This window comes from Sinohyriopsis cumingii, chromosome 3, assembly GCF_028554795.1.
Source record: "Sinohyriopsis cumingii isolate HCF-2022 chromosome 3, ASM2855479v2, whole genome shotgun sequence".
Taxonomy (NCBI): domain Eukaryota; kingdom Metazoa; phylum Mollusca; class Bivalvia; order Unionida; family Unionidae; genus Sinohyriopsis; species Sinohyriopsis cumingii.
Window position 1 is genome coordinate 29,282,795 of NC_142963.1, and position 24,461 is coordinate 29,307,255.

The 24,461-nt window shown below is 35.1% G+C and overlaps 1 protein-coding gene across 2 annotated transcripts; it reads left to right on the forward strand.

Annotated features, from left to right (window-relative positions):
* The first annotated feature begins 10,035 nt into the window (after window positions 1-10,035).
* LOC149802608 (exosome complex component RRP46-like) lies at window positions 10,036-22,486 on the forward strand. 2 transcript variants are annotated; one of them, XM_089951906.1, is made up of 2 exons: window positions 10,036-10,155; window positions 20,044-22,486. In XM_089951906.1, exon 2 carries the CDS (start codon window positions 20,053-20,055, stop codon window positions 20,704-20,706), a length of 654 nt encoding a protein of 217 aa, XP_089808032.1. In that variant the 5' UTR covers window positions 10,036-10,155; window positions 20,044-20,052; the 3' UTR covers window positions 20,707-22,486. The 2 variants fall into 2 exon arrangements, with proteins under 2 accessions (XP_089808032.1, XP_089808030.1); XM_089951904.1 differs by lacking the exon at window positions 10,036-10,155 and adding an exon at window positions 10,184-10,391.
* The last annotated feature ends 1,975 nt before the right edge of the window (window positions 22,487-24,461 follow it).

The window sequence follows — 24,461 nt, forward strand, 5'->3', positions numbered from 1 at the left end:
ATTACATCTCATTTCATTTCATTCATTCATTACATCTCATTACATACTTAATGAACCTGCTAAAAGCCTCGAATAGAGGTTCATTCATAATATATATTTGTGCCGTCCTTAATTCATTCATTGCATACTTAAACCTGCTAAAAGACTCGAATAGAGGTTCCATTTCATAATATATGTTTGTGCCGTCCCCGCTCTTATGCCTCTAGACCGTTGTTTGACGGGTTAGGGGCTCTCATAGAGGGTAATGTTCTGTGTGCCTGATGAACTTTGGTAGAATGCGATGGCAAGCTACGATTTCTTGGTTGTACTGTCCTTGAAACATCTCGACGAACTCGCTAAAGACTCGATAGGGGTTCTATAGGGATAAAAAAAAATTTTAAAGATTTATATATTATATAATGAACCATGAAAATATCAAAGACATTATTTCTGCTATCAAAAAACTAGAAGAAAACGGAATTAATATATATGATGAACTAAATCCTGAAAAAATAATATCTGATTTTGAAACGTTAGAAGAGCTTAAGGATGAAAATAAGTACGTTCTATCATCTCAATATAAGTTCATAAAGCGGATTCAGGCAGCTATGTTTCAGTCACTAGCTATGGTGAACGATGATCAAGTAAATGAATTTGTTCCTCTTTCTGTCGCAGTAGAAAAGGTCAGATCGGGATTATCCAGCGAGTATCAAACGAAAAAGACAATCAGTACCCGCATAAGATACTTAAGAAAAATTATGTCAGCAGGTAACGACCAAAGCAACCCTGTCTGAAATATCATATATTTATTCTGAAATATTTTATTTATTCTGAGATTATATTTATTCTGAAATATTATATTTATTCTGAGATTATAGTCTGAAATATTATATTTGTTCTGAGATTATATTTATTCTGAGATTATATTTATTCTGAAATATTATATTTATTCTGAGATTGTATTTATTCTGAAATATTATATTTGTTCTGAGATTATATTTATTCTGAGATTATATTTATTCTGAAATATTATATTTATTCTGAGATTATATTTATTCTCAGATTATATTTATTCTGTAATAGTATATTTATTCTGAAATATTATATTTATTCTGAGATTATATTTATTCTGAGATTATATTTATTCTGAAATATTTTATTTATTCTGAGATTATATTTATTCTCAGATTATATTTATTCTCAGATTATATTATTCTGAGATTATATTTATTCTGAAATATTTTATTTATTCTGAAATATTTTATTTTTTCTGAAATATTTTATTTTTTTCTGAACTTGATGGGTTAGTTGGTACTCAGATTTATGTAAAATGATCAAATTTGCAATTTTGATGGGTTAGTTGGTACTCAGATTTATTATATTTATTCTGAGATTATATTTATTCTGAGATTATATTTATTTCTGAAATTGATGGGTTAGTTGGTACTCAGAATCATGCAAATCAATCAATTTTGTAATTTTGATGGGTTAGTTGGTACTCAGATTTATTATATTTTTTCTGAATTATTATTATTTATTCTGAATTATTATTTATTTCTGAGATTGATGGGCTAGTTGGTACTCAGAATCATCCAAACCAATCAAATTTATAATTTTGATGGGTTAGGTGGTACTCAGAATCATCCAAACCAATCAAATTTGCAATTTTGATGGGTTAGTTGGTACTCAGAATCATCCAAACCAATCAAATTTGCAATTTTGATGGGTTAGTTGGTACTCAGATTTATTATTTATTTTATTTTTTGAATTATCCATTAGATCGTCGGGTAAAGTTGCCTGATTGTCTAATTGATTTTAATTGAATAAAATACCAAAACCAGTAAAAACCAGTAAAAATTACAAAATATCAGTAAAATTAGCTCAAATATCAGTAAAATTAGCTCAAAAAATATGTGATTTTTTTACTGATTTACTGGTTTTTACTGGTTTTGGTATTTTATTAAATTAAAATCAATTAGAGAATCAGGCAACTTTACCCGACGATCTAATGGACAAAATCACCCAAAATGGGTAAAATACCCCTCAAAAACACGAAATTAGTTGATTTTTCACTGAAATTCAGAAAAAATAAAATATTTCTGATAAAATAAAATATTCTGATAAAATAAAATAAAATAAAATAAAATATTTCTGATAAAATAAAATAAAATATTTCTGATAAAATAAAATAAAATAAAATAAAATATTTCTGATAAAATAAAATAAAATATTTCTGATAAAATAAAATAAAATAAAATAAAATATTTCTGATCCACCCCTTATTTATTTATTCTGGAATATTATTTTTTTAAGTTGATCGACTTTAATACAGGAATGTGCATAATTTAGAATCTGATCTCTGCTACAAATGATCTCGATAATATGTTTTTGACGGAGCTCATCTAACTCTTCTTGTGTTAATAAGAAATCCTCATTTCCGTATTTATCAATAACTAAATTAACGTTAAATTGTTCTGTATTTTGTGAAAACGCTGTTCTGATGGCGTTTTCAAGTACTTCTTTGTCGTGAATAAAAGCCCTCACGTGCTGATACATTATATAATATTTACTGTATCTTTAAAATCAAAGATCTATGATTTCACATACAGATTTATCACAAACTCTTCTCCACGTATGTCAATTAAGCGATTAAGGTGGTCTGTGACCTTAAAATTTATTCGTGTTAACATATTATTGTGACACCGCAAATACACAGGATTAGTTGGTTCTTGCACGATTAAACTTCCAGGGGAAATTTGTGGTGTAAATGTATATAAAATATATCCTTGTTGAGCCTGATTTGATCTTCCGAGATCTATTTGATAGCTGCCATCGACTACGTCACAAACCAGATTGACCACGATCGTGCTGGTTATATTAACGATTCCAGGAGATACGTGTCTGCCGCCGCCATGTGGATCATTATTATGTATGAGAACAGTTGGAGGTGGTGCTATTTTTCTCCACACAACTAGTATTTCAGAAAAGTTTTTCGCGACAAGATCATGGGGTGATCTTATCAATTCGCCAGTTTCAAGTCCTGGCAGTATAAAATTTAATAAATCTGCTTCAGTTATTTTATAATGATCAATGTATGCTTGTTTGATACTATTTTTTTCTCCTGTATCTATATAAGTACTAGCATTTATTACCTCAATAATGGTCTGATTAAAATATTTAAGATCCAATACAATTTGATTTAAATGTTGTATCGTTGCAATGATCTGATGTCTTAGATCGTCATTAGGATATTCCAGGATATAGTTTTTAAACAACTGTGCTAGTGTCGTTAATGTAGTTGTGTATTCAGTTTTAATTCTGTCAGATATTGATCTGAAATTTCTTTCATAAACAATATTAGTTGATGTTTTCACATCAAAATCAATGATAGAAAACGGTGTTATAGGATATCTTTTACCATCTTTCAAAATGTAATAATTATCCTTGTCAGTCCATGGATACAAATTTCGGTATTTTGGAGTTGTTATAAACCTGGCATCGTCCGCGAGAAATTCAATTAATTTTGGTTCTGGTGGTGCTTCATACACCGGGGAAACATCCGGCCAGCCTAGTACGGATCTTATCGTGGATTGATAAATATCAACGACGTAATCAGGAGAATGTATCTCAACCGTCGAAGATAGCGTCGGTTCATGAACGTTAATCGATATTTTTGCTTCTTTTCCGGTTATTGATTTTATTCTACATTGAAATTCCTCGTTGATATCTTCAATCTCATAACTACCAGTGGGTATTCCAACATCTATCCAGTCAGGAGTACCATCTGGTTTGTTCTTGTTAGCAAATACGAGCAAATTATTTGCTGGTGTACCATTAAATGATTTTGATCTGATATTTGGCCAGCTGTAATATACCCGTAATTGAGCTAACGCTATTTCTTTTACTGGAATTGCAGTAGGAAAATTAATACTAAATTCAGGATCAGATGAACTTACCGAGATCATCGTTATCTTTGGCGGAGTTGTGTTAGTCACGATCTGCTGAAGTAATTCTGTCATTATTAATACTTGTATCTTTAATACCGATACCTTCATGATATATTTTAGTCATCATTGAAAACTCGAAATCAGATATAATTCCATCACTGAGACTCGCTGATAACAACGAGGATAATTTCGAGTATGCTACCGTCGCTGTGTGTCATTTTATTATGTAATCGGATAATTTTTCGTTCGTGCAAGTACATATTTTTTTGCGATGATATTAAGCACACCTGCAATAGTTGTTGCTGCTGAAATACAAATAGTTACGGCTACTGGTGCCATCATTGTCACCGCTGATAATATAACACCCGTTCCAGCAACAACAGCGGATACTGAATAAACAATCACATCCACGATAACTAATCGTCGTCGATATTTTTTTACTTTTACTGTATATTGTTCGACTTGATCGTTTAGCGCCGCCTGCCATTCACGCGCTTGATTATATCTGTATTGTGCACCGTCCATATATTTTTATGCAGTAACCAATTGAGGTGTTTCAGCTACAAATTCCAGACACCACCAGTAAGATGTTGCGGTTAATTTCTTATCAGCTGCTTCCAAAATAAATATTTCTTCGGTTCCGCTATTTAATATAACAGATACAACCCCGGAAAACCTATCCGTTGAATGACACTATGGAAACATTGTAAATATTTCAAATCGCGCAGCACTGAACACAGACAACCTGTACACGCCAGTGACTGTTGCGGTATATTTGATAGTTTTATTTTGCTGCGACCACGTTGCAAATCCAGATGATACAGTATATACGATGTTTGTGATATGTCCGGGAGTTATTCCGGCTGGAATTTTAATCAAACTGGTTTTATTAACGATCTCAGGAATCCCCGCTACGATGTTTTGCTGTGTTTGTTCGATCGTGTAAATGTTGTTCTTGATATCAGAAAGTTTCATGCCGATGACGGGGGGAGTTCCAAAGAACTCATCTACAGATTCATCGGTTTTTTGAAAGTTTCTTCGAAGTCTAGTAAAAGCGTTTACGTGAACATCATACTCGGCCCGCATCGTGGATAGTTTACCATCTACGATGTCGACGTATTTTTTTGTTCCTGCGTCTTCGTCGGATGTTGGATCTCTTAAAACTACTATTTTATTTCCGTTCATGCTGAGTTCACCCGTCATTGTGTCGCCGGTGTTTTTCACACGATTAGCAACGCTTCTTGCAATTTCATCTCTGATAGTTTTAAACGATATACTTGAATCCCTGATTCTGCCGCTGTCAGTAAACACAGGAATATTATCTGTAACTGCACCGAGTACTCGTCGAACTATATCATTCCATCTGATGCTGCTCGTTTTTAGTTTACCATATCGATCTTGAAAAATAACAACCTCATCTGGGTCAACTCCAGCCAGGTTCACGATATCAGCGAGTTCATCTTTAGTCGCATACTTCGACAGATCAACATCGCCGGATGTTCTCTTAACGCGTGAAGATCTTCTTCCGTAAATATCAACCATTATAATAAGACCTGTTGTTTAAAACGCTTTACGCGAAACGAATCGGTTGCTTGCATAATCATGCACGACTTTATGTGGTGGTTTGGATGATTGTGATATAGCGACGAGTACATTAATTACTTCACGGCCACATATTGGCGGATCTGTCATTGTTTGTGTGGGTAGCGTTGAATACCAAACTTTTGAACCAGAGGTTCTTGCGTGGAGTGGTGCGACATACTTGATAAATTCAACGGGTGGAGCTAACCCGTATGAATCAAAATAAACGATTCCACGTGGATCAACCGCGTATGATACCCAATGAGTACCAGGTCCTGAATTCGAGTCGAGATTAATAATACCTGTTTCAAGTTTATTCGGTTGTTTTGGTAATTGATCTCGCATAAAAACACCTCTAAAGGCTTTTATTTTAAATCGTTTAGCAGCATCAAGTAAATCAAAATTTGATGCTGGAACGTCTAACGTGGAAGCCTCAGACCTCTCCCCAGCGAGATCCGCGTAATCTTAGACCGCGTCCCTTTTTTTTGTTATATCGTCCACCAGTAATTTTATCAAAAACTTTTTTTACCCGCCGCTCCCGCAACACCTAACGCGGCTGCTTTTGCTACGGCTGGAGCAGCAGCTGCTATTAACGCTGGAATAGCCGCGAGAAGTGGAAATATAGCACCGGTTTTAATCATGTCTTTGATGGCGCTCGGAGAAAGATGAAATTGAACTCCAGTTTTTGATTCTAGGGCTTTACTGAAATGTTTAATCTGATTATTTGTCAACGATAATTTGTTTGGACCACCACTAATCTGATCTCGTTTTAGTGATATTTTAGTTCCGCATTTGTTGGCGTTTTTTGATTGAAGCTTTTTTACCTGACCAGGAGTCAGAGTGACATTAACATGACCATACGACATTTTTATATAAATAATATTTTTCTAAATAACACGATTAAATATTTTCCACTGGTGCATCAACGACTCTCATTCGACCACTACCACCTTCAAGTAACATGGCTTTATCGCTAAGTATGACCGCGATTGCTCTATAATCAACACCACCTGTATTTAATGTTACTTTAAGATGTATATCAACGACAGATTGTTTTGATAGATCAAGATGCTCCAACGAAAAATAATAAATCGGATATAAAGTTCCGAAATCATGTTGCGATATTTGCAATCCAGTATCAACATTTTGATCACGTCCCATGAATGACATTAAACGGTGATATGCACGTCCTATACGATTCTGTTCATAATTTAGTTGTATATTCTCTGTTGGTTCTTGTTGTCCGTTTATCCGTAAAGAAATATCTGTGATACCTAGTTTGTCAAATATCATATGAGAGTGAACTTGTGAACCTAATCGATTAGTTTCCTGAAACGCAATAAAAATATGTCGCGGTGCAGAAACACCCTGTTGCGATGCTATATGCCATGTAAACTGACCGTTAACGTTAGTTTGCATACTATCTGTGCTTGTTGTTAACCATGACAACAAGGATTTACCACCAGTGTCCATGAAATAAATTAATTTTTGTTCTACTGCGATCGTTGGAGTCATTACCGGCATCCATAGTGAAAGTTTCGATAATATTTTTTTACCAGCATCACCAACAGGTCTCCACAGAGCATCGTTATCATCACCTTGTCGCACAAGAACAACCGTGTGTCTAGCTCCAAAAATAACCTTTCTAAAATTTCTACAAAATCCAAAAATATGCGATAGTGGAATTGCACATGAGAATCTTCTATTGTCTCTTATCAACATACTTCTACGCGCTGTAAATCCCAAGTTGAAATTATCATTAGAACCATGAACCACTGGCCACACATCAGCATCCGCGTTATCGGCAAAATTTCTTGGTCGTCTTATATTATACGGATTGTTTTCAGGGTGATTGGAATTATCTTTTACAAACATCATTGTAGGACCTGCTGATCTTGTATAATCATCAGAATATCTTGCTAATCCTATTATTGTTGTAGCAACGTCTACATCTTTCTAAATCGATTCAATATTTGTTCCATCGATCATATAAGTGGCGCTATCAAACAACGCCATAATCCCGTTGTTGACAAAACCAATTTTTACTACATCTACATAATTAGTATCATCCGTTTTTATAATTGTACCTTCTACCTCAAGAAAAGCCTCAGCGGGTAAAAAGTATCTACTTGTATCATGAACTTGTAGTTCAATTCGTGCTTCATAAGAATAAAACTGATAATCACGTACCGATTCATCTTTAAGGACAGGTGCTTCCATGTCAAATGCTTCATCGGATTCAGGTTTAAACATTTTATTATAATTATTTTCGTCTAACACGAAAACCGGGTTTAGAAATTCCACTCCCTGATATCATGCTTGAAATATTATTCCCTGATTCACCGGGTCCTTGATCTGCTAACGCCGCTAGTTTTTGATTTGTAGCCTGATTTATTATTCTGCTTACATCTGCTGGCATAATTTCAGTACTTGGTAATTTTACTGGTGGTTGTGATTTTCGTCGCAATAATCGTGCTAGTCTTTCTTTGATCGCCGAGAACGCCTTACCAGCAACGTTGACAATTGCACTAGGAGCTTTATCACGAACAATATCAATAGCTTTCATCGATAATTGTTTTGCAATAGGTGCTGCTTTTGGAGCTATCCTTGTAAATAATCCCCGTACAACATCACCAAGTCCATCTCCGTAAGTAGCTCTGTAGATTGGTAATCGTGAGTTTACCGCTCTGACCTGTACAGGTTTGCGATGATTATTATGTATGATCATCTTATTTTTATTTACCATTTATTTAACAACTAGTCATCAACAAGTTCATCGATAAGTTCTCGGTAAACGCCGATATCCATGATACCACCTTGAAATAATCGCCGACAAATATCAGATGCTTCATTAATTATTTCTGGTGAATTATTTCCGGCACGTTTTCCTCCTATGAGAACCTCTAACCGTGACACGTCATTGAGGATATTATCAGGACAAACAAAATCATCTCCCAGACTACTCCCCCATACTTCTTTTTCTTTTTCTGATTTTTTAGGTGGTGTCGCTCCAAACATTTCTTTAATTTTCGACATCAGCGGTGAATAAGATTGTTTTTGTTCTGTTTGTTGCAGAGGTGGAGGAAGTTGATACTGGGAGAGTTCTTCTTGTTTCTCTCTCTGTCTCTCTCTATAAAGTGTGTTTACTTCTTTATAAAGAGCTTTATATTTCGAATCATCCTCTCTAGCTTGTCCTTAATTTGCATGTATGCGATATATCCATCTAATAAAATTATCATTTTTTGTTTTTTCATAAGGGGGGTTTAAAACAGCAGATTTGTTAGATATATAATCTAATATTTTTTCGGGTAATTTTTCTCTTTTAGTATTTCTAATATCTTCGACAAACCCTTCCTTAAAATTTGTAATTAATTTTATATTTTCCTTTATTGGCCAGGGTTCAGGTGTATGTTCTTTCTTCGCGCCGGTGACTTCAGTATAAAGTTTTCCGATACTTTCAAGTACTTCTTCGCCGACAGGTGGAGGTTGAGCCGCAGCTATATCAATTGGAAGATCTCGTAAAATCTTCTTTGTTTTTTTTAGTTCTTCTTGCTATTTTTTCGGTTTGTTCTGCTGTTTGTTTTGATACCGGAAGAAGATCTTCTTTGATGACTGTTGTAACTTTCTCAGTAGCTGCAGTGATGGGCTTAAACAGTTTTTTAGTGTCCTCTTCGTATTCAACTTGTGCTTCTTGCTGCGCTTGTAGATTTTTTTAAAATGAATCTCGCACGGGAAGAAATTTTTTAATTGCTTCTAATCGTTCTCGTGCTATTCTTGCAGTATGAGATTCTGGATGTACCATTATTTTTAATATAACAATTTTTTAATTAATAGCAGCAGAGAGGGCGCCTACCAACGTTGGTCGTACAGTAAATAAATAAAAAATAAATAAACACGTAGAATACTTTATTTTTCAGCTACCTTTTCGAACTAAGGTTTTATTGATGGGGTTGGTTTCAACAAAAAATAGAATCATCTCAAGGAAACGTTTATTTGTAAAAATCTGGACCTTTCTACAGATGATTTTATTTTGTTTGTTTTATTTGTTTGTCGGAATTCTATGGTCTGTTCGCCCTCTCTGCTGCTGTTTGTGTTTTTCTCCTCTTCCCGTGTGTGGATAGTAGATTTTGGTGTTTTGTGTTTTTGCTCCTTCCCGTGTGTGGATAGCATATATGAGGTTCTTGTTGTTGTTTTGTTTTTTTGTTTTGTTTTTTTTTTTTGGTTTTTTTTTGGGGGGGGGGCGCCTTCCCGTGTGTGGATATTAGATTTTGTGGTGTTTATTTGTTTTGTTTTATATATATAGTAGCTTCTCGTTGGGTTCTTCCTCCACCATTTATACTGGTTGCCTTGTATAGCCTATCTTGTGCTGGAAAATGGCGTTAAGCCATACAACAACAACATCATTTTCTACCTGACCTGAATTAATGATTTTTGCTTTGTAGTAAACGTGCTTATCTCAGTCTGAGTCTAGAACTCAAACAAATGGATCTGTTTTCAAGTTTCGCTGACCTACATTTCAGCTGCCTGGAATGCAATGGATGCCGGGAATGCCGAAATCGGATTCAGTTGAAGAATGTTTCTTTAACAACATGCATAAAAATATATTAAATATTGAAGAAAGTGTTTAGATAGCTTTGTTTCATTCAAGGTTCGTATTATCCTTTTAACTGATTTCTGTATTCACGGCTTCATGTCAGAAAAATAAAGAGATTTATTGGACCTGCTTGCTACTCTTAGTTGCATAATTTTTGTACCAATGGCGTCACACTTTCGGACTGGTTTCGGGTGTTTTCTTCCTATTCTATTTGATGGAGAATAAAGTACACAAGGCCAGCACGAGCGAGCTAAAAAGTTAGAAAAGATAGCACTGGCAGTTCAGAAAAGGTCTGTATCTCCCTGTTATAGAATAAGTTGTATTAACTTTGTGAAACAGACAATTAATCTTCTTGAATATAAACACAAATGGAACAATCGGTGAAAAGTAATCGTCACTATAGTGCCGAGTTCTGCGTCGACTCGAGGCTTGAACGTGCCACATTTTCGCACGCTACCCATTACACTAGCCCTACATGTAAAACCATGACGCTGATATTTATCTTTTGGGCGCCAGGCACTAAAACAAAACCAACATGTGCTATGCCTTACATTGTAGGACTACCCATTACACTGCTAATTAGCAACAGGGAATGATTTATTTTCTTCAAAATTATAGAATAAATGAAAATTTTATGTTTTCATAATTTGAATGTGCAGGGTAAAAATGATCCCATCGATGTTATCTTTTGAAATAAATGCACAGGAAGCCATCACACATGCACAATCCACCATTTTTAATATTGGTCTTTAGTTACTTTTCGCAAATGTTTGACCTCGTGTGATATCAAGTATAATCAAAGTCTTACACATCATGTAGGTGTTTAGAACAGACTACTATCTCAGTAATGTGTGTTATATGTTAGATTTTGATTACACATTAATGGCAATTTTTTGTTATGGGATCATCACATTTCCATATTCTTTTGGAAGGTTATTATTTACACAGGGACTTGTATTGTTGCTTACAATTGACCTGTCATACATGTATTATATAATAACTACAAAGGAGGACACTTGTCTCCTTGCTCACGTGACCTATTTAAGAATAAATGCTGATATTTCAAGCTACACTATGCGTAGCTTAAATTTGGTACCAATATTTAACTCAGGCATTCGACTGTGAATCTGTGTTACTTTATATCATACCTTTAACACATTAACCCCTGAAGCTTTTTGCCATTTTTGCCTGAAAATCGAGTAGGATACACATTTCGAAAGCTATTTCTGAATAGACTCGAAAACACCAAATCCCCGGTCATCTTTCAATAACATACTGCCTAGTTGTGCTAGAAACATCCATTTTTCGTTGGCTATTTGACTTGCACATCAGCAGAAGGGTTAAAGTTGGAGTTCTTTTCTTTTTGTTGCTAAATGGAGCCATTATTTTTGTATGGAGACCACTTTTTATTCCAAATGCCCATCTTATCCTGCTTTTTGCAAAGGCTTATCTGTCTGTCTGCAGTTCATACCAGTTTGTCGGTTTGCCTTGGATCTGAGACCAAAAAGTCTAAAATCCAGACACAAAATGGGATTCCGACCACGGGGGAATTTTGCGTAAAAAAAAGTCAGGTCCAAAAAATGAGGTTTTTCTATCTTTTTTATGTAGTGCAACTAGATATTCCAGATTATTTGGTATCGTTATAGAGCTACATCTGTCTACCTTTCTATAATACCACCCACTTTAGTGTATCATGCATGACCATGACGCTACAGAGCTCAGCAGTAGGCTACTACCTCCTGCCCTGTAAAGTCGTTGCTAGGGGTTAATGTGTTAACAGGAATTTATATTTTTTTGTACAATTTGTCTGGGAATTGCTTAATTTGTAATTTATGTGCAGTGTCAATGCACAAGTGATTAAATACGCAAGGAATATTCAGATTTTGTGACGTCATCAAAATGGACTGTTTAACACATTAACCCCTGGAGCTTTTTGCCATTTTTGCCTGAAAATCGAGTAGGATACACATTTTGAAAGCTATTTCTGAATAGACTTGAAAACACCAAATCCCCGGTCATCTTTTAATAACATACTGCCTAGTTGTGTTAGAAACATCATTTTTCATTGACTATTTGTATTTTACAATTAGATATGGAGTACCACAAGGCTCAATTCTAGGTCCATTACTATTCGTTTTATTTATTAATGACCTACCACTTTTACTAAGAGACTCAATATCATCTACAGATCTCTATGCAGATGATACAACATTGTCAGACATCCAAAACACAAAGCATGAGCTCGAAATTTCTTTACAGAATGCGCTAAACAAACTGGAAAACTGGTGCACATGTAATGGCATGGTGGTAAATGCTGGTAAAACTAAAATATTACTTATCTCAACATGGCAAAGAAGGACAAATCTTGATAGTGATGAACTCTGTCTGACATGGAAGGATACAAATCTGCAAATGGTCTGTCATGATAGACTACTTGGTGTTCTGGTAGATAATAACCTATCATGGACTGAACATATCAAACATATCAGTAAAAAAGTCAATTCAAGTTTATGGCTTCTCAGTAGGATAAGACATTTTCTCCCTGAAAGGCACAGAAAACTATTTTATAACAGTTACATACAATCCTGTTTGGACTACTGTAGTACAGTATGGGGTAATTCAAATGATAAAAACATAGCAAAGCTGGCACATCTTCAAAAAAGAGCATTTGGGCTAATATCAATCCAGAAAGAAAGCAAGGAAAGTTTAGCTGGTAGGTTAAAAATATTACCTATTAAAGACCGAATCTGTTTGAGAAAAGCCAAATTAATGTACAGGATGTCTCATAATAGTGCTCCTGAATATTTACAATCACTATTCCAGTATAGGTTACCTGGTAATACTCCCAATCTGCGATCCATGTCTACCAAACAGTATAAAATTCCCAAACCAAATAAGGAGTTATTTAAAAAAAGTTTCCAATACTCTGGAACTCTGCTCTGGAATAGTATTCCAGTTGAGATTAGAAATGCCCACTCTATTTCCTTCTTCCAAACCCAATATATCCAGTGGCTTCAGAGATGCAGCTTAAATAAATAAATTCCTTTGTATGAGGGCCTCAAGGTAGATTAGTTTTTAGCTAATTGTGTTACCCTCTTTAAATAAGGTCATTATTATTATTCTTATTATTATTATTACTCGCGCATGAGCAGAAGGGTAAAAATTGGATTTTTTCCCCCTTTTTTTCTTTTTTTTTTTTTGCTAAACGGAGCCATTATTTTTGTATGGAGACCACTCTTTATTCCAAATACCCATCTTATCCTACTTTTTGCAAAGACTCATCTGTCTGTTTGCAGTTCATACTGGTTTGCCTTATATCTGAGACCAAAAAGTCTAAAATCCGGACACAAAATTGGATTCCGACCACTGGCAAATTTTGCATAAAAAAAAGTCAGGTCCAAAAAATGAGGTTTTTCTATCTGTATTTTGTAGTGCAACTAGATATTCCAGATTATTTGGTATCATTGTAGAGCTACATCTGTCTACCTTTCTATGATACCACCCACTTTAGTGTATCATGCATGACCATGACGCTACAGAGCTTGGCAGTAGGCTACTACCTCCTGCCCCGTAAAGTCGTCGCTATGGGGTTAAGGTGTTAAGGAATGCCAAATCATTTTCACACGCTACTACTAGACATGGCTGTGATCACACCCGCTTGATATGCAAGTGAGGTTCCGCTGAATGGAATACCGTTCTCTCATTGGTTAAAGGTCACCGGCCATACTCCAACATTTTCCTATTTATATCAGATTTGCATTACATGATTAAAAATAGTTATACTCGCACACAAAAAAACGAAAAAATTATCAAGGGTAAAGAAGAAATAATTTAATTACTCGAAATAGAAGTATACAACATTGTTACTTCCCCTTAGTTACGATTTCCCACCTATAGAGGACGCAACCGAAATGACGTACATTTATCCCAACAAGACGAAGTACATGCTTCTTCTTGTCGAAAAATAAAACACTATAAACTATGGATAGGGAATATTTTAGATGAAACTAATGAAAACTAATTTACTGTTCAGCTTTATATCGGTATGCGTGCACAACGGACTAGATTGTGTCGCTTTCAGAACTGTTCCAATTTTCAATTTATTTTGAAAATTCCTGTTAATACAGGTAAAAAGAATCAATGCTGGCTTCCCTGTGTCGGCAGACTTTATAAAAAAAATGAAAGAAATCGGCACAATTAAAGAATCCAAAGGAACCAAACTTGACTTCCTTTTGTCGGCCAACTACAGAAGAAAAAATCGGCACAATAAAAAGATATCAAAGTCAATTTTCCGGGGTTGGTTTGCATTGTAATAAAATAACCTATGTATTTGGTATCCTGTCGGTAAGTTTAAACAATGAGTTTATTGCTCCATGCCAGTCGTGTTTATGGCCCGGGCTTCTATTCGTTTGCCATATGTAATCATAATTGATGTTTGCTTTAATAATACTTTTGTAACCCATGCCAGCAGAAAGATTATCATTTGCACTCACATTGAATGTATATTAAAATGATGATTTTTTATTTTATTTGCGATATACCGACTTATAGTTTACCTGGTTACAATACAGTCTGGGTCAGTTTGCAATAAATAACTTATCATGCGTAAATGGCAGGTGTCTTCAAACAATCGGGTGATACTTTCGTCTCATTTGCGATTTTGTTATTTGACATAAGCGATACACACTACACTATGGATGCATACGCAAGCCGGCATCCGCTATATATACGGAGTTCGTGAACATATATTTTTAAAAAGTAATTTTCGCATGATGAAAAAAGAAGGAATATATGATAACAATCCAAGGTTAATTTCTTTCATTTTATTTTCAAACAAGTGTATGTTTATCAATTTATTTTGTACCGTGAGTGTGTGTGTGGGGGGGGGGGCACAAATTAAACACAAAATTATTTCCTTTCTAATTTGTACGGAATAATGGAGCAAATATGATTGATGATATTGACCAGTAATGACAAGCTTTCAATTTACGTGCGCAAACACTAAGACAACTTGAAAAATAAAAACAAACAATAAAATTAACTGGTAAGAGCTTCATATTGCAGAAACTAAATACTGACAAAATGCTCAGTATTATTCTCTCTCTCTCTCTGTCATGTGTAATCTAGTATGTATTGTATGCAGCTGTGTTACAACGTGAAGCCTAAAATTAAGTATATTTGTTATAATATCTCATGTACACTACCCTTAGCAAAATGTATACATATTATGTAGAATATTATCTGTTACGTATTTTTGTTTTATAAATGATTATTCATAATTTGACCGGAAGACTTAAATTGAGAATGTTGTTGTGCAGATGCATATATTTGTTAGCATAAAAATGTATATAAATATTAGAACAAGCAAGATACGTCAGTTTGTGTTTTCTCTCATAAACATGCACGTTACGAAGTATGATTATTTTCTTTCAAAGAATATCAAAATAGTTTGTTTAAATTTAGTTTTTTTCCCTAAAACCTATCTTACATAGCATCTACTTTTTTGTTTAAGAAAAAGAACATACAAACTATTGTTAAGTTTGGCCGAGTTGTATTTCGAGTTGGGCCGAATTGTCTTTGGGCCAAATTCACTAAAATTCAGCATAAATGATACAACATTCCCATCCCTCCCCAGTTCGATCCCACAGATTAAATACACTTTTTTCTGGTAAACATGGTTTTTTGGAAAAAGAAAGAACGCTTTTTCCCCATCATCACTCTTTTGGTTACATACGTAATCAACACAGTGCACCATACTTGCTGTACAAAAGCACGATCGTACGCTATATCACATAGACATTTACGTGGGGAAATTAAGCACTTGAATGGCTAGGTTGAATAGAAGGGATAAATGTACGTCATATCCGGTTTTGGCACGTGGAAACTACCGATTGTTTACGGAGATTGCCGAATAATTTTTTCATTTTATAAAGTTGAGTTTTAAGTCTAATTAAACATTTTTATGGTGTGCATACATAACCAATTCGTTTTGTTTATAACTATAATAATATCACACGTTTGTACAATATAGGTGGCAGGTGACCTTTAAAAGGAAATGATGTCCTGTATTTATTTATAACTTTCAGTTGGCCAATCAAAAGGTAGTATTCCATTCAGCGTGTTGTTCTTGCATATTAAACGGGCGCGATCAAGGCCATGTCGAGTCAGCATTTGTTCTTAAATAGATGCACTTGGAACTGCTTGGTGTTTATTTGCTTAGATAACACATTTTTTTTGGTCTGAACTTAACTGAGTAACATTGGATGAAACTACAAGGATGCCAGTCTGTAAAGGGTCAGAGTTGCTTATATCCATGAAATATTAAAAATTCACTTTATAAAACAAGTCTGTATCAAGTACAAAGAATATGGCTAATCTAGCTCTGAAAAACAAAGATTGATATCCAGTAGCATCTGAGGCAGCTACCAGATTACTTGTTGCCCCTATTTCTACTGCATACTATGAGAGGGTGTTCACTCACCAGAATCTGTCATCAAAACAAACTTACAAAATTCTGTGGGTATCTACTCTGAAAAATTTAATGAGACTTTCTGTTGATGGGCCCAGTTTTGAGAATTTTGATTTCAGGAAGGCATTTAAGCAATGGCCTGGGGAAAAAAATGAGGTGGATATTGATTAAGTATCAGTGACATTGTTCTTAAAGACTCAGCAGTATTTTGTATTATCAGTTATAAAGAAAACTTATTATTCATTCCTGCTTTCATATGCTATACATTGAACTTCACCTGTATATAATAATATTGTTGTATTTATTAATAATTATTCTTGTGCTTTGGAATGTAATAAAAACATGTAAAAACTGTTTTATTGTCATGCTTATATGATTAAAAATGCAGCCCATATAATAGTATGCATGGCATAAAATGGCTGATATGGCTGAAAAGTGGCTTCAGATTTGTAAATTTGGCAAATCTCATGGTGCAGAGAAAAATATTTCCAAGGGAGGCCCTGCAGAAGTGCCTTAAAACTTGAACAAAAAAAACTTATTTTTGTGCAGTCATCTAATGTTCAATGTTTCCTTCATTGCAAAGCTTAAGTGTGCAAATATGGGGGAAGGGCAAGATCATGTGATCATCTTTTGCATGTATGGGTTAAGTACTTTTATATCATTTGATACCCCTTTTCATTTGTTCTCCACATCAGATGATGTGTGATAGGATTGATGTTTTGCCTTTCAAGATTATTTCCTGTAGAGGTTGCTTTTTTGTTGGTAGACTTAGTTCCATCCGGATTTCCTTTGTGGTAAACTGAAATCAAATCTTCTAAATGGCTTTGAATTTCGGTATCTGATCTTGTGCTTCCAAAGTTAGGGTAACATGTGTTGGGAAGCACTGATTATAAGCAGAGTATGATAATTATGGTAATTAAATAAATAATTAAAAAAATATAAAAAATAATTTTATTGAGTTTATTTAAATTTAGATTTATTTATATTATTAAAATGCGGACTTCTAAACACATTTGTTAAAGGTTATTATAACTATTTTATCAATACTGTTAGTGCTGATCAAAATCTACTTTTCAATATAAGAATTAGCATCAACTAATATAAATTGTTCTTGAAGAAAAATTGTGAACATCATTGCCGAGTTGAAAAACACCTGTTGCATGCTTTCAGTTACTCCAGCATTTAGCAGCAGGTGTTAATTTTACACACGATTGCTTTCATTCACTTTCAATAATTTCTTTTCAATACAGTATGTGCTATTGTTTTCAGAGTATTCCTATGTACCATTGATAATGTTTTAAATCTATATATTTTAGGTAATTGTCAGGAATGATCTTTCGCTTCACAAGAAAATGATTTATCTCGTATCTTGTTTACAGTACAAGATTACAATTATAGTACATAGGTAAAATTTTACCATTAAACCAGCATCATTTGGGAATGAAGTGTGATGGCAATGATGATAACAACTCACACAAACATGAACAGCAAACTTGTTAATTCTGTCTACCTGTGGAATTTCAAGCGCAGTTGTTTTCTAAATAGTTGATTCAGATATGGTGAAACTTGTTTTTTTCTTCCCAAAAACTTTCTGGAAATGCTGACAAATAAAATTTGCTATAAAAAAATCAAATCTTGCAATAAACATTACAGTCTTTATGATGAAAACCATTGACATATGATCTAGTTTTCCTTTGTAGGTTTTCTAGTTTATGAGGGACATAACTATTGTGTAATTTGCCAGTTAGTATTTGCTTCACACCAAACGCAGTATTTTTTAAAATGTTGTGTAAGTAGCACATGCAGTTCCTGTGTTTGGCTTGTCTGTCACAGAAATGCAAGTGGAAGTCATGTTGTTAAATATTCATGTGGGCCATCAAAATTTTCAGGATCAGTCTTTTGGATTATGTCAACCATAATGCTGTACCATTATGATTGTATATGTAGAGAGTGTGCATCTGTTCCCATACAGAACCTGTTACTGCATCATCATTATTTATCCTCAACTTTGTAATGGAAATTTTAACATGCAGGGGTACAGAAAATATTCAAAATAAAGTTAATGGACAAGTAAAAATAAGTTTATTTGTCCATATAAAAGACTTTTGTCTATATTTTTTTCATGGTTAAAAAAGAATAGTGGAAGACAGGACTGTTAAAATGTTTACTTGTATTAAGCCACACTATTTAAATGCACATAGAATGGATCTTTGATAAGTAAAATATACTGGATTATTCAGCTTGTATTAATTTTGCTGTAAAATGTATATTTAGACTACAGATGTAAGATAACAAAGTTTACGCAAACCTTTAATTTGTTGGGTTTTTGTGTTAAGTCAGTGTGCTGGAAATTAAAAAAGGGAGAAAATTAACTTTGAAAAAGTTAAATTGTCACAAACACATCAGCCCACAGTGATTATTAAGGAGAACACTGATCATGAATATGGCCAGCTTCACTTTTGCTCTGGCATTACTGTCCCCAAATTTATCAGAGGCATCCTGCAGAAAGTTTACGTCACTTGTTTCAGGCTCAGGCTGGTTTGTACAGGGTTGTGCTTGGGCAAAGAACTCAGTTGTTTGGCTCAAGATGTCTTGTTTCTGGACAAATAATCCATCCAGATGCATTCCTGGGAAAATCCATCGAAAGCACACATAATGGTTTCAATGAGTCCATCATTTAGTTCAAAACATTGGTCTGCCTTCTTTAGTTATATCCACAGAAGTTGCAGCTATTTTCAGTCCTGATCAATAAATTACAGCATACATTATGTAAATATACATAATATTACTTGCTCAGACAGAATGTAAACTTGTCCTTTCAAGTTACAGGTCATAATTTACTTGTCCATGGACATGTAACCTTGCAGAAGATGCTCATCCGTAAGAACAGATTTCCAACTTGGACCATATGGATTTCTGCTCACAAGACTATTAGATGAAAAAATTTAAAGTTGACCATGTTGTAGCAACAAACAACAGATAATCAAGTATAAATAGCAAAACTAGGGTGGTTGCTTCTGTGCAGCAATTTAATGCAGATTTTGTACAAGTGTTTGTCAGACATGGATTTTACCAGCAGTTTTCTGCATGAACTATGGCACTTATTTGATGCAGTTGATTTACATTTGTGTACATGCAGTAGCTCAGTTGGTAGATCATTAGACTTGTACTCCAAGTGTCATGGGTTTGATACCCATCTGACACAGCTCATGTTGGCTATCTCCGTGTGTCCTTGTGAAAGGTACTTAACACCCTTTTGCTTGATCTGATATAGCTAACAGTGTATTAAAAGTGCCATTTGAAACCAATAACCTTTGTTTTTATGCTTATTATTGCAAAGACCATAGATGTAGATATTGCCTTCATTCATTTCTCAGCAAAGAGGGTTTTGTACTGATTGAGTTACCTCTCTTCATTTGTAATGATAGTAATTGTATGTAATGGTAAAATCATGAGTTTACTTCTTCTTACAGGAACAAAAAATGTCCAACTCTTCAAAAGGATCCAATCTCAGAGTGATGTCAGCTGAGCTGAGTTTGCTTTCCAGGCCTGATGGCAGTGCTACATTGTTTCAGGGTGACACTTGTGTAGTGTCAGCAGTATATGGTCCAGGGGAGGTCAGAATCAACAAAGAACAGATTGACAGGGCAACTGTGGAAGTTATCTACAAGCCAAGATCTGGACTCCCAGGCTGTACAGAAAAGTCACAGGAGCGATTGATACGAAACACATGTGAAACAGTACTACTTACTTCTCTCCATCCCAGATCTTCAGTGTCTTTGATAGTTCAGGAAGTGCAGAATTCAGGCTCGTTACTAGCATGTTGCATAAATTCTATGTGTCTAGCATTACTTGATTCAGGGATCAGCATGAAATGCTTGGTAGCTGCAGTTCATTGTGTTCTTGATTTTGAAGGTGCAGTATTTCTTGATGCAACAGATAAGGAAGAGAAATGTGCACAAGCTTGTGTGACATTTGTGTTTGACAGTGTGGACAGAAATGTGGTGACGGTTCTTGCAGTTGGCAAATATTCTGTAGAACAATTTAACAAATGTATGTCTGTGTGCAGGACAGCAAGTGCTGATATTTTCCACTTCTACAGGGAAACTATGACAAAGAAATTGAAGAGAAGTTAATCTATAAAGAATGAATATAATTTTCATCTCTGCTGAGAAACTATGACAAATTGAAAAGAATTTTGTTGAGTAACAAATAAAGTAGTATAAGCAATGGAAAAAAACATGTCTCATAAATCTGTGAAAAATCTCAAGCATTTCTAAGACTTAAAATAAATTTCAGAATTTCTTTTATATTTGAGCCAAAAAAATGTGTTGTTCGAGTCAGCCAAACATGTTTTCTTTTGCCATTCCAAGCACTTTTTTCCTCCAAGGGTTTTTTTAAAAAATTCCCAAATTAATTTGTGCATCTAATTGAGCCAGTTATGCTCAGTACTTGAAGTGCTTAGTACATTATATATATTAATCATTATCATATATAATGTTAAACAAATTAACCCACCTACCCACCCCAGTTTTAAAACAAGTGCAGTAGGAAACAACATTTTTTGTGGCTTTGGTCCTAGACCAAAATAATTTATGAGATGGCTGTCATAGTATATTAGCACAACTTTGTTATTGTTATTCCAATGCTATTGGGAGAATTGCCATGGAACTTTGCAAACATTCATCCCAAGGTCTGTTTCTCATAAACGAAAATGGCTTCCATAGATATCCAATATGGCCACCATGGATTCCATCTTGCAAATGTTATCATTACTCCTGGACAGGTTGTCGTATCAGATATAAGTGTCAAGTTTTCACTGATATTCTTCTTTATGACATCTAGTTACTCTTAACCCTTTACCTCACAGAGCATGGTTACAAAGTGCAGCGTGCTATAAATAGAACACCTGTTACCTATTCGACTCCACGTGCATATGCCTGCCTGTTAACTGTTAAGCAGTGTAGTGTAAGTTACGTTTAACAGCAATTTTAACCATTTTACATTTTTGGTACACATCTATTATGTCTGGAAAAATTGAAGAGTAAAGTTCAATTGTTATAGCTGTGTCATTATTTTTCATGGAAGAATTTTTTGTGTGCTTTAAAATCTTGAGAGAACTTGTTCACCGTCATGTCAGTGAGACTGCATGACCAACCGTAGCTGCCATTTCTTATACTCGAAATTTACAAGTTTTTTGTCTGCGTCTACACACTAAGGAATCTGAATTTGATAATTTATAAAAACTAATTGCTGCCTACATCAATATCAGAGCCTTTACCTAGGTTATTGAATCTTTCGTAGTTGTGATTCTAATCGTGAAAACTTCGTAAGTACTGAATGAAATCCGCGACCGTCATTTTGGAGAGTGGAGATTACAACCCAGTTACTTTAAATAGCAGATACTGACCCGTGCATAAACAGTGACCACGTGATCTGACATAATTGTCATTCGCATAAATGAATGTAGTATCTAATAGGGCTTTTTCCCCGAAGGTGGCGCAACGAAAACCGGCTCAAAATGGCTGATGTTTACAGCAGGCATCAAAAGGCGCTTCCATGCGAATAGAGTAGAGGCGTCAAAATGAGCTTCCATGCAAACGGAGTAGAGGCGTCCAAAGACGCTTGCATGAGGTAAAGGGTTAAAAGAAAATGGTGCTGATCTGACATCCATGAAACCCACCACCGTGGCCATCTTGTAAGTTTTATTAAAACTATTTCTCCTGATTGGATGGTTGTATAGACCTGGGGGTTTCACCAAAGGCTTGTGTCTGTTTAGTCCTAAATGAAAGATTTGCCACTCTAACATCTGGTATGGACACAGTGGCTGTGGTCTTCAAAATCTCCTCACTACTCCTTGAACCAATGATAGACGGTCATATCAGAATAGAGTTTCAATAAATGACGTCTTACAAAGTCGTGTTGTTCATAAATGAAAATGGTGCACCTCAGGCATCCGGTATGGCTGCCACAGTGGCCAACTTAATAATCTTGTTAAAACTGCTTCTGAAGGAGTACAACTACTTAAGTATATATTTAAGTATTATGCATTTGTTTACTACACTTTATATCTTCAAATACAAAACGCTTTCTATTGTGGCATAGCACAAAAGTCGAAATCATTTTAGGATTTTAATTTCTGTATTACATCACTGTTTGTGTACTGTAAAGAAGCATACAAATTGAAATACTCTTTAGATTTTAACTGTAAATTACATCATAATTTTGTGTATTTTACGATAGAACCTGCAAGTCAGAATCATCCTGGGCTTTTAACTTGTGTATTACACAATAGTTTCTGCATACTGTGACATATCACTCACGTTGAAATCATCTTGGGCCGTCAAATTCTGCATGACACATAGAAAGAAGCCAGAGTATACAATTTAATTTGTGCATAAACTTTGAACGTTGCCAAAATTACACCATTGATTTAGGATGTTGCATTCTACATAAATTTCTCATGAATACTCAACTTCAAACTGGTATACCCTGTCAAACTTACCTATACCCATAAACAGCCTTGTTCAGCCAACAATGGCACTTTTAAAACCAGTTAAAGCATGTAACTTCATTACTGGCCCCAATAGTAATATGGGAGGAGAATCCACCCTATTCAAGAAGCAGACCCCTACCACCAAAGATGAGGACATGGATCTAGAAAATTGGTACAGCAGAGAGAACAAACTATGCCGATCCAACCCATACCAGGCATCCCTACCATGAAAACTCTGCAGACAAGATCGCCAGTGAGGATCAACTTCGTCAAAAGCAGGCCCAACCCTAGGATGTGCAGGGCCCCAAGGCAGCAAGTGATAAGCAGTGCCCCAAGCAAACAAATTGCATTGCAGAGTTGGTTTCCTGAAAGCACGGGGCCCAAGGCAGTTGTCTCGTTTTTCTTGCCCTAGGGCCGGGTCTGGATCAAAGAACCAATCACCAACTTCTTCCAGGCAGGGGGGAACATCAATCAACTGGTGGGAAAATATTGCCGCTGCCCAGTACGCTTCATGATACAGATAATGAATGAGCTGATTGGACAAACCTGTATTGGCCACAGATAACAACCTAGTTTTAACTGACCTCATCATGTCAAAAAGCTCTCAGGAGTGGACCAGACACAAATTTATGCTGTCCAAATACTTAAGCCATTCATATTCCTGTCTTTAGAGATTAACCCTCAGCCCTTTTATGGGGGTAAAAAGAATTGCATCAAATGTCCAAGGGTTTTCAGTTTGGTTTGCAAGCAACATTTTCATAATAGCTGTTTGAATATTCAAACATGACCCAATGGTCAACCACTCAAAAATGCTCAAATTTCATCTAATTAAGACCCAATTTTTTTTTTACGGGTAACTTGAACCTGGTGTTATGGTTATTTCGGAGCATGTAGGTGAACTATGTGTACAAAATTCTAAAATAATGCAGAGTGTGAAAATTCACAACTCTTCTCCATGATCCTAATTACAAGATGTGGCTTACACATAACTGGTTATAGGGAATAGTCCAAATTACACAACTAGGCAGAATTTGATTATTGGTACATCCATAGCGTTAGACTTCCCATCCTTTTCCTTGCCCAGACATGCACCAATGTGTTGAATGAGGACTTCCCATTCTGAATGCATTGATTTTGACAAACAATATAGTGCTGTGCTCGTAAGTTTTCAACCCCTGAATTGCATGCTTTGTATGTAATAGGGGTTCAGTCTTGTCGAGTGTTTCCTGTTTCCCATTCAACATACAATTAAGCTGTCAGTCTATGCTGATATTAACTTAATACAAGGCCAAATGGCTGTACACAACCGTAATCCATCAATGATGATGATCAGTCTTGCCATTCATCGTCATCTGGTTAATGAAGAAGAATGAAAGAGGAAGGGGTATAGACCCA

Bases quoted from the DNA above. Each gene is read 5' to 3' on its own strand.
- LOC149802608 (XM_089951906.1), top strand. From the start codon at position 20,053: ATGTCCAACTCTTCAAAAGGATCCAATCTCAGAGTGATGTCAGCTGAG.